Source organism: Nerophis lumbriciformis, linkage group LG16 (genome assembly GCF_033978685.3).
Source record: "Nerophis lumbriciformis linkage group LG16, RoL_Nlum_v2.1, whole genome shotgun sequence".
Lineage (NCBI taxonomy): Eukaryota > Metazoa > Chordata > Actinopteri > Syngnathiformes > Syngnathidae > Nerophis > Nerophis lumbriciformis.
This window is the reverse complement of record NC_084563.2, coordinates 21444599-21457030: the sequence shown is the minus strand read 5'-3', so window position 1 is coordinate 21457030 and position 12432 is coordinate 21444599. Positions and strand designations below refer to the sequence as shown.

The 12432-nt window shown below is 42.7% G+C and overlaps 1 protein-coding gene across 2 annotated transcripts in view; it reads right to left on the bottom strand.

Annotated features, from left to right (window-relative positions):
- slit3 (slit homolog 3 (Drosophila)) overlaps positions 1-12432 on the bottom strand; it is a 615812-nt gene that overhangs the window by 601209 nt on the left and 2171 nt on the right. For both annotated transcript variants that reach the window (XM_061976782.1, XM_061976783.1), the window contains exon 2: positions 1345-1406. In XM_061976782.1, the coding sequence (XP_061832766.1) occupies positions 1345-1347 (3 nt within the window). In that variant the 5' untranslated portion in view covers positions 1348-1406. The remainder of the gene's footprint in view (positions 1-1344; positions 1407-12432) is intronic.

The window sequence follows — 12432 nt, the reverse complement described above, 5'->3', positions numbered from 1 at the left end:
ATATATACACAGTGGCCTACTCAGTGGCCTAGTGGTTAGAGTGTCCGCCCTGAGATCGGTAGGTTGTGAGTTCAAACCCCGGCCGAGTCATACCAAAGACTATAAAAATGGGACCCATTACCTCCCTGCTTGGCACTCAGCATCAAGGGTTGGAATTGGGGGTTAAATCACCAAAATGATTCCCGGGCGCGGCCACCGCTGCTGCCCACTGCTCCCCTCACCTCCCAAGGGGTGATCAAGGGTGATGGGTCAAATGCAGAGAATAATCTCGCCACACCTAGTGTGTGTGTGACAATCATTGGTACTTTAACATACATATAGATCTATATACACACACACACAGATAGATCTATACATATATATACACACATATATATACACACATATATATATACACACACATACATACATAGATCCACACACACACACACACACACACACACACACACACACACACACACACACACACACACACACACACACACACACACACACACACACACATACATACATACATACATACATATATATATATATATATATATATACATACATACATAGATCCACACACACACATATATATACATAGACCTACACACACACACATATATATAGATCTACATACACACACATACCTATCTACACACACACACAGATCTACATATATATACACACATACATACCTATCTACACACACAGATCTACACACATACATACCTATCTACACACACACACACACACACACACACACACACGGGGGCAATATTCACATTAAAAACATATTTCTTTAAATAAAATGTTTTCTTACTATTCATAAACTAGAAATTGCTGAGCAGCAAAGAACAATCTGTGTTTCCAGCTGTGGTCCGTATACTTAGTTGTAGTACCCTTTCCCACCACTGGTGGCAGTAATGACAATATCAAAAACAGAAGTCTGGAGCTTAAGTCAGGAGTTTCTTAAAAGCGCAAAAACTATGACTAAAGTGGTGAAGCATTATTTTATTTTGCACTTTAATTTTTTGGGACAGTTTATTTAAGAAACATTATTTATTATTAATTAAGTTCGAATGTATTCATTTTAGCACTGTGTAATTGTATGTACTTTTTCATTACTTTTTGTGAGTTTTTTGCAGGATATTTAAATGTTTTTAAGTTTATCCTGTTGTAACAGGATAAACTGTAACTAGGTTAGATGTATTCATTAACAAATGATTGCAGTCAAGAGCAAAATGACTAATTCAGTGTTAATATTTGAGTTGTAGTGGAAGAGCTGAGCCCCGAGGTCAAAAAGGTTGAGAAACCCCGATGTAAAACACAAGAATGTAGAAAGAAAAATCATATTACCATGTTTTAAAGTGCAGAATCACAGGGTTGATGTCAAAATAAGATGAAGTGCACAACAGCTTCTGGAGGAGACACACACAGAGCTCATTAGCATTAAAGCAACAGACACACAAAACTTCAAATTCCATCATTATTGTGGGGTATTATATACGAGACAACACTACAATCTGAGACTTACCCAAAAGTGCTACTATTTGTACTCTAAAGGGACAAATGTACTGCAAAAACTGGGGTCACTAAAAGTATCAATAGAACAGAGGAGCCCCAAAAATGCCCAAAACAAGATTCTAGTGTTAACATGGCATCCTTTTCAATAAGATGATGTACTAAACACAACTATGTTCCCCAAATCCAACTCAGGAGTTCCAGGAGAAAGTCTTAGTGGTGTCCTTCCTAAAATCCTGCTGCCCCCTATTGGTCAAGAGGGGAAGAACCTCCACTTGAGGTGCATAAAGCAGTTTAGAGTCAGTCATTTGGTGCAGTTTGGGGGACAAATGCTGAACCCCCATGAATGTTCATGAATATTGCAAGTAACTCATTCATTGTGAGGAAGTGAGCTTAATTAAAACATGTTTTTCTCACCAGCACACCATTATGCTACGAGTTTAAATAGCTTTAATAATAGATTGCGACACAGTAGAAGGGATTACTCTGTCTTGTGTTTTTCTTTAGTGTATAAGCAGTTAGTACTTTTGATACAGCAGATTCTTTAAAAAGGAAATGAACCTCTCATCCATCCATCCATCCATTTTCTACCGCTTATTCCCTTTAGTGGTCGCTGGAGCCTATCTCAGCTACAATGGGGCGGAAGGCGTTTTACACATGAACCTCTCAGTCACAGCTAATTAACAATCGGATGGACAAAACATTATGTACACTTGTATCACTCCAATAGGGGCTAAATGTAATAAAACCAAGACTTATGGAGCATATATATATATATATATATATATATATATATATATATATATATATATATATTAATCCATAAGGCCCTATTTTTGGGTGAATCATTTTGCAAGGCAGTCTGCTGAAAATGACGGATATCGCCACTCTACAGACACACACACACACACACATATATATATATACATACATATATATATATATATGTATATATATATATATATATATATATATATATACACATACATACATACATACATACATACATACATATACATAAATATATACATATATATACACATACATACATATATATATATATACATACATACTTACATACATACATACATATACATACATACATACATACATACATACATACATACAGGGCCGGCCCGTGGCATAGGCCGTATAGGCAAATGCTAAGGGCGCCGTCCATCGCCAGTGCCACAAATGTTGGAGAAAAAAAAAAAAAAGTTGGTACTATTATTTCTAAATACAAAAAATAATCCCACGTTAATTAAAATGCAAAGTAAAGCCTATATAATAGAAATATTATTTGTTACAACATTACAACCCCCGCCACCCCCCAAATCTTGATCAGTCCCAACTTGTTTCTCATCCAATCCTGACATTTCCAGAAAGGTAGATGAAAATCCACTCATAACATTTTGAGAAACAGAGTGCACCCTCTTGTCTATCCCCGATATCTTTGTCTCTGCAGGGCAGCTAGCATACACGCACAAAACTAACGTAAACTAGCGTTGAACAAATGACCCACATCAGGCCTCACATTCAATCAGTTGTTCCCACGTCAGACATTTTCTGAAAGTTTCACGAAAATCATGTATATTTTTATGTGGTTGCCAAATATATACTGCAATATAATGTTGTAAAATATTGTTGACTCTGTAGCATAAATAGTTTCCCATTCTTGCTTGATGTACAGCTTAAGTTGTTCAACAGTCCGGGGGTCTCTGTTGTGGTATTTTAGGCTTCATAATGCGCCACACATTTTCAATGGGAGACAGGTCTGGACTACAGGCAGGCCAGTCTAGTACCCGCACTCTTTTACTATGAAGCCACTCATGGCCTGGCATTGTCTTGCTGAAATAAGCAGGGGCGCCCATGATAACGTTGCTTGGATGGCAATATATGTTACTCCAAAACCTGTATGTACCTCCATCCATCCATCTTCTTCCGCTTATCCAAGGTCGGGTCGCGGGGGCAGCAGCCTAAGCAGGGAAGCCCAGACTTCCCTCTCCCCAGCCACTTCGTCCAGCTCCTCCCGGAGGATCCCGAGGCGTTCCCAGGCCAGCCGGGAGACAGTCTTCCCAACGTGTCCTGGGTCTTCCTCGTGGCCTCCTACCGGTCGGACGTGCCCTAAACAACTCCCTAGGGAGGCGCTCGGGTGGCATCCTGACTAGATGCCCGAACCACCTCATCTGGCTCCTCTCGATGTGGAGGAGCAGCGGCTTTACTTTGAGCTCCCCCCGGATGACAGAGCTTCTCACCCTATCTCTAAGGGAGAGCCCCGCCACCCGGCGGAGGAAACTCATTTCGGCCGCTTGTACCCGTGATCTTGTCCTTTCGGTCATAACCCAAAGCTCATGACCATAGGTGAGGATGGGAACGTAGATCGACCGGTAAATTGAGAGCTTTGCCTTCCGGCTCAGCTCCTTCTTCACCACAACGGATCGATACAGCGTCCGCATTACTGAAGACGCCGCACCGAACCGCCTGTCGATCTCACGATCCACTCTTCCCTCACTCGTGAACAAGACTCCGAGGTACTTGAACTCCTCCACTTGGGGCAAGATCTCCTCCCCAACCCGGAGATGGCACTCCACCCTTTTCCGGGCGAGAAATGTACCTTTCAGCATTAATGGCGCTTTCACAGATGTGTAAGTTACCCATGCCTTGGGCACTAATACACCCCCATACCCTCACAGATGCTGGCTTATGAACTTTGCACCTATAACAGTCCGAATGGTTCTTTTCCTCTTTGTTCCGTAGGACACGACGTCCAGTTTCCAAAAACAATTTGAAATGTGGACTCGTCAGACCACAGAACACTTTTCCACTTTGCATCAGTCCATCATAGATGAGCTCGGACCCAGTGAAGCGGCGGTGTTTCTGGGTGTTGTTGATAAATGGCTTTCGTTTTGCATAGTAGAGTTTTAACTTGCACTTAGAGATGTAGCGACCAACTGTAGTTACTGACAGTGGTTTCCTGAAGTGTTCCTGAGCCCATGTGGTGATATCCTTTACACAGTGATGTCGCTTGATGATGCAGTACCGCCTGAGGGATCGAAGGTCACAAGCATTCAATGTTACGTGCAGTGATTTCTCCAGATTCTCTGAACCTTTTGATATTACGGACCGTAGATGGTGAAATCCCTAAATTCCTTGCAATAGCTCGTAGAGAAATGTTATTCTTAAACAATTTGCTCACGCATTTGTTCACAAAGTGGTGACCCTCGCCCCATCCTTGTTTGTGAATGACTGAGCATTTCATGGAAGCTGCTTTTATACCCAATCATGGCACCCACCTGTTCCCAATTAGCCTATTCACCTGTGGGATGTTCCAAATAAGTGTTTGATGAGCATTCCTCGACTTTCTCACTCTTTTTTGCCACTTGTGCCAGCTTTTTTTTAAACATGCTGCAGGCATCAAATTCCAAATGAGCTAATATTTGCAATAAATAGCTTTCCAGTTCGAACGTTACGCATCTTGTCTTTGCAGTCTATTCAATTGAATATAAGTTGGAAAGTATTTGCAAATCATTGTGTTTTGTTTTTATTTACCATTTACACAAAGTGCCAACATCACTGGTTTTGTATATGATTTTTATGTTTTACACACGCTCACAGAAACTACTGTAGTCCAAGAACCATTACAAAGTAGCCACTAAATAAATCAGAAGTTACTCAAAACTTGAGTCATATTTTCACAGAATACTTACTTTTACTCAAGTAATTTTGATGACTACTTTTGACTTATACTTGAGTCGTATTATTCCAAAGTAGCGGCATTCTTACTTCAGTACAATAAGGTCGATCACACAGAGCAGCTTTAATCATCACAAAAATGGAGAAATTCATAAATGAGTAGTGTTACAGTGTGGATCATTTTTATGTTAGTAAAGACAGAATTTGTCACAAACACACAAAAGAAATGTGAAACTATTTTCTTAACTGCATGTAGTCCCTCTCCCCTTTTATTAAAAATCCTTCCCCCCGCCTGCTAGTCACTTGTGTTATTCCGAGCATGTGTGAAAATGTACCAACCATTCACTTCCACACACCCCCAATGTCTAACCCAAGTTTTGCCCCCCCTTCCCTGGAGGATCCCCAGGTGCCCTCTGGCATGATGGGAAATTAAAGCCCCCGTCAGAGATGCTTAGGTCTGCCCCGAGGTTTTCTTCCCTGCTGTTTGAGCTGCAGCCTGTCAAAGAGCATGAGACTCACGCGTGTCGCTAATGCTAATGTCCTCACTGGCACATTAGAAAAATGAATGGAAACAAAAAGGGGGTAACTTTTTTTTTTAAGTTGGCACTGGTTAACTTATTTTTGCACTTCTATGACTTAAATGTATTAGGATTAGAACACTGGTTATATACAAAACCCAAAACCAGTTAAGTTGGCACGTTGTGTAAACGGTAAATAAAAACAGAACACAATGATTTGCAAATCCTTTTCAACTTATATTCAATTGAATAGACTGCAAAGACAAGATATTTAACGTTCAAACTGGAAAACTTTGTTATTTTTTGCAAATATTAGCTCATTTGGAATTTGATGCCTGCAACATGTTTCAAAAAAGCTGGCACAAGTGGCACAAAAGACTGAGAAAGTTGAGGAATGCTCATCAAACACTTATATAATAGATTATATAAGAATATATCTTTATTGTCATTGTACAAAGCAAAACTAATTTAGTGCAAATTCATAATAAAACAAAAAAACAGATAGATAAAAATACATAAAAATACCAAGCACACAGCTCACATGCACAGTCATTCTTGTCTTGTGTTCAGCGACACTATTGCTCTCGGGTAAAAAGTGTTCTTAAATTTGTTTGTCCGGCATTTTATTGTCCTGTAAAATGACAATAAAATGTTATTGATTGCATTTAATTGTTTAAGAACAACATTTCTCAACCAGCTATTGCAAGGAATTTAGGGATTTCACCATCTACGGTCCGTAATATCATCAAAAGATTCAGAGAATCACTGCATGTAAGCAGCAAGGCTTTAAACTAACATTGAATGCCCGTGACCTTTGATCCCTCTGGCGGTACTGCATCAAAAACCAACATCAGTGTGTAAAGGATATCACCACATGGGCTCAGGAACACTTCAGAAAACCACTGTCAGTAACTACAGTTCGTCACTACATCTGTAAGTGCAAGTTTAAACCCTACTATGCAAAGCGAAAGCCATTTATCAACAACACCCAGAAACGCCGCCGGCTTCGCTGGGCCAGAGCTCATCTAAGATGGACTGAGGCAAAGTGGAAAAGTGTTCTGTGGTCTGTCGAGTCCACATTTCAAATCATTTTTGGAAACTGTGGACCTCGTGTCCTCCGGAACAAAGAGGAAAAGAAGCATCCGGATTGTTCTAGGTGCAAAGTTGAAAAGCCAGCATCTGTGATGGTATGGGGCCACTCAGTGGCCTAGTGGTTAGAGTGTCCGCCCTGAGATCGGTAGGTTGTGAGTTCAAACCCAGGCCGAGTCATACCAAAGACTATAAAAAAATGGGACCCATTACCTCCCTGCTTGGCACTCAGCATCAAGGGTTGGAATTGGGGGTTAAATCACCAAAAATGATTCCCGGGCGCGGCTACCGCTGCTGCCCACTGCTCCCCTCACCTCCCAGGGGGTGATCAAGGGTGATGGGTCAAATGCAGAGAATAATTTCGCCACACCTAGTGTGTGTGTGACAATCATTGGTACTTTAACTTTAACTTAAACTTTATTAGTGCCCAAGGCATGGGTAACTTACACATCTGTTTTGGGGGTTTTTTCCACAAAAAGAGCATATGTTATCATCACGGCTGTGTATATTCCACCGGACGCCAAAGTAAACAGCGCTCTCTCTTCTGCTGAACACCGTCAACGAACAGCAGCGGGCCCACCCCGACGGTGTTCATATCATAGCAGGGGATTTTAATAAGGCCAATCTGAAGACTGTACTCCCTAAGTTCTACCAGCACGTGAAGTGTTCTACAAGGGGCAAGAACACCCTGGACCACGTGTATACCAACATAAAGCACGCTTACAGAGCTACACCCCTCCCCCAGCTTGGACCGTCAGACCATCTTTCCCTCCTGCTCTCTCCTACCTACACCCCCATCAGACGCCAGGCCAGGCCTATCACAAAGACTGTTATGACCTGGCCTGACGATGCACTCCCCAAACTTCAGGACTGCTTCCAACACACAGACTGGGACCTCTTCCAACAACAGGAGCTGGAGACAGCCACAGGAACGGTGCTGGACTACATAAAGTTCTGCATCGGGAATGTGACTGTGGAAAAAACCATCCGGGTTTACCCCAACAAGAAACCCTGGATGACCAGCCAGGTCCGCACACTCCTCAGGGCCCGCGACGCAGCCTTAAGGTCAGGGGACAGGGCACTGTACAGTGTTGCTAGAGCCGACCTGAAGACAGGGATTAAAAAAGCAAAGGCGGACCACAGGAGGTGCATAGAGTCCCATCTGTCCAGCAAAAACTCACGGGAGGTGTGGCGGGGCATTCATGACATCACGAACTTCAGAGGCTGCAATATGACAACTGCGGATCAGAGTGCGACACTGGCAGAGGAGCTTAACTGTTTCTTTGCCCGTTTCGAAACCCCCCAGCGACACTCATCTGCTCCAGCCCTGCCCCCGCCCCACCCACCGGGCTCCGGCGCCACTCCACTCACTGTACAGGAGCACAGTGTCAGACGAGTGCTCCTGGCTGTGAACCCCAGGAAGGCTACCGGACCAGACGGAGTACCTGGAAAGGTGCTCAGGACGTGCGCCCACCAGCTCGCTCCCCCCCTCACCAGGATCTTCAACCTCTCCCTGGCTCAGGCAGTCATCCCATCCTGCCTGAAGTCATCTACAATAATCCCGGTGCCGAAGAAGTCTCCCATCACCAGCCTGAATGATTACCGACCAGTGGCCCTCACTCCGGTAATCATGAAGTGCTTCGAGCGACTTGTTCTCCAGCACATCAAGGACCATATCCCTCCAGACTTCGACCCCCACCAGTTCGCATACCGGGCGAACAGGTCCACAGAGGACGCCATCGCTTTTGGTCTCCACTCTGCTCTGCTCTGAACCACCTGGAGCAGCAGCAGAGCTACGTCCGGATGCTCTCTGTGGACTATAGCTCTGCCTTCAATACAATAATCCCGGACAGACTCTGCAATAAACTGGACACTCTTGGCCTCCCCCCTCTCACAAACGCCTGGATAAGGGACTTCCTAACGGACCGACCCCAGAATGTGAGACTTGGCCCGCACCTCTCATCCTCCCGCACGCTGAGCATCGGCTCCCCACAGGGCTGTGTGCTGAGCCCCCTCCTCTACTGCCTTTACACCCATGACTGCAGTCCGGCCCACAGTGACAACCTTACCGTCAAGTTCGCCGACGATACCACAGTGGTCGGGCTCATCTCCAGGGGTGACGAGGCTGCCTACAGAGAGGAGGTCCTGAAGCTGACGGCCTGGTCTTCGGAGAACAACCTCGCTCTCAACACCAGCAAGACCAGAGAGATCATCGTCGACTTCAGGAGGAGCAGCACCGACCCTGCCCCCCTCTACATCAACGGCGAGCGTGTAGAGAGGGTCCACACCTTCAGGTACCTTGGAGTCCACATCTCTAGTGACTTCTCCTGGACAGTCAACACCACATCAATCATCAAGAAGGCTCAGCAGCGGCTACACTTCCTTAGAGTCCTCGGGAAGTACAACCTGAAGCCTGACCTGCTGCTGACCTTCTACCGCTCGTCCATCGAGAGCCTGCTGACCTACTGTATTAAGGTATGGTACGGCAGCTGCACTGCAGCAGACAGGGAGAGGCTGCAAAGAGTGGTCAAGACGGCTCAGAAGATCATCGGCCGCCCTCTCCCCTCTCTGACGGACATCTACACCTCCCGCTGCCTCAACAGAGCCAGTGCCATCATCAAGGACAGCACCCACCCTGGCTCTGACCTGTTCCACCTGCTGCCCTCTGGGAAGCGCTACAGGTGCATTAAAACCAAAACAAACAGGCTAAAGAACAGCTTCTTCCCCAGGGCCATAACCATCCTGAACGGACTGCCCCATTGTCCCTCATAACTGCCTTCTCTTCGGTGCAATAACCCATTCCACCAACCACCCTGTTTTTGTTTCTTGTTTTTTCATGTATATATTCATTTCACATCATATTCATTGCACTTCTACATTTTTTATATTTTTATATATTTGCACATTGTTTTTCTAGCATGCACACATCGCACTGTATGGAATGGCCTCAATCTCGTTACCTTGCGTAATGACAATAAAGCTGATTCTGATTCTAAAACAAAAAAAACATGACAAATATATACAAACTATATCTATGGATAGGTCTGAAATTGTTGAATTCCAAGCGATGAAAGTAAAAAAATAATACACGACTTAACACTTTTTTCAGGGCCTGGGAGGCTTGACGCAGTTCTGAATCAAGGTTAAGTGAGCTAAAATATGTTGAAAACCGACCGAAACATAAAGAAACTCCAACTTTAAACCGGGCGGTTTGAAAAAAAAAAAAAAAATTGACACTAATGAGTACACACTGCCCCTAGTGGTCATTTAAAACATTACACCACAGCACTTAAAACATTGACTAGGACATACTGTACATATACATACATACTCATGCATATAATCACGTTTGATCAAAGATAAATTAACGTTGTTACCTTAGGGGAAACTGGGTAACACATGGCACACTGACAAAGCTTAACCAATTGTTACTATAACAATCTACAAGGTTAATATAGGTTGCTTCTCTTTCTTCCCCTCCATGTATCTGCTTTCTTTTGTATCTCGAGTTATCATTACATATATGTAGGGGTGTAACGGTACGTGTGTTTTTATTGAACCGTTTCGGTACGGGGGTTCCGGTTCGGTTGTGTACCGAACGAGTTTCCACACGGACATATTAAGTAGCATACCGCACGTTGTGTAAACAATGCACACCTAGGCACAACACCCGGCATGCTAGCAACTAACGGGCTAGGATAGACTGACCATATGTCCTCTTTTCACCGGACATGTCCTCTTTTGCGAAGCTGTCAGGGCGGAGTTTCTTAAATGCCTCAAATGTCCGGCATTTTGAGTTAGGGTTGCGTGTATTTTCAATGTACGTTCAGGGTTAAGAAGGGGTTAAAAACAAAACGTTCGTGAGGGAGGGGCAGAGACAGAGAGAGCGAGAGAGTTATGATAAACGCGCATGCGTCGCCAGGCTCTGCTTTTTATCCATAGATTTATCAGATTTAATTTTTTATTATCTATAGCAGGGGTGTCAAAAGTGTGCCATTTGCGGCCCACAGCTAATGTTTTAAAGGCCCACGGCACATTCTAAAAATACTATTAAAATAAACAAAAACATAACAAAAGTGAAATAAAAAAGCTTAAAGATTAAATATAATTTAGAAAAAGTTGCAATGTTGACTAATAAAACAAAGTTATTTTTTTTTCTTTCTAACTGTCATTGCTCAAAACATAATATTGAATCAAAATCAATGTTATTATGAATTATTGACCTATCCAAGGTTCTCATTACTTCACATTAGGGCTGCAACAACTAATTGATTAAATTGATTAAAATCGATTATAAAAATAGTTGGCGATTAATTTAGTCATCGAATCGTTGGATCTATACATTTAAAAACCTTTATTTATAAACTGCAACATGTACAAACAGCTGAGAAACAATACCGTATTTTTCGGACTATAAGTCGCAGTTTTATTCATAGTTTGGCCGGGCTCCATTGTGACTTATATATTTTTTTTTCCTTCTTTATAATGCATTTTCGGCAGGTGCGACTTATACTCCAGTGCGACTTATACTCCGAAAAATAAGGTAATCAAAATAAGCATGGTGCCAGTATGCTGGGTTTTTTTTTCAATAAAATACTGGAAAGAATAGAAATGTAGTTTGTCTCTTTTGTCCGATTATTAATCGATTATCAAATTAATCGTTGATTGCAGCCCTACTTCACATCAAATATTCCACTAAAGAAAAATATTTTGGTGGAAGATTTTGCAAATTTGGTAAATAATTAACCCCAAAATGTATATTTTGTCGTTTTCTTAGTGTACCGAAAATGAACCGAACCGTGACCTCTAAACCGAGGTACGTACCGAACCGAAATGTTTGTGTAACGTTACACCCCTACATATACCGTATTTCCTTGATTTGCCGCCGGGTATATTAGTATGCGCATGCCTAGAATTACAGCCGGGTCAAACTCGTTTCGCAAAATAATTAGCGCATGCTTAGCATTACCGCCGGCTCAAGATTAACGCCGGGTCAAACTCGTTTCGCAAATTATTTTTATTAGCGCTTGTCTAGAATTTCCACAAGGTCAAACTCGTTTCGCAAATTATTTTTATTAGCGCATGCCTAGAATTTCCGCCGGGTCAAATTCGTCACGTCACGAGTGAAACTTCACCTGTCATCATTTTCAAAATGGAGGAGGCTAATTTCAATCATTTAAAATCGCATAAAGGGAAGAAGATAAAGAGCTATTCAGTAGGATTTAAGGTCCAAGCTATGGAATATGCTAAAAAAACAGTAAGCAGCTATGTTTTATTAATACACCGTAGCTGCGTGTGTCAAATATGAGTCATTAAATGACTCCCGCCTCCTGGTGGTAGAGGGCGCTAGTGATCCTTCTTGCGACTACTCGGCTGCAGAAGAAGTGACAACAAGCAGCAACAGTTAGCAGCGATCGTTTATTTTTTCCTCTCGCTTGCACTTTTAACATGGAGGATTACGTATCTAAAATAAAACAGTTTTCTAAACTGGACTTTCAATCGAAGCAGGAGGTAATAATTAAAGGAAGATCTCCATCGAGACAGAGAGACTTTTAAAACTGAAGAAAGATAAGGAAGACAAGTTATCGATGCTTTTGTTCAGAAGGAGCTGCGCATGGACTTC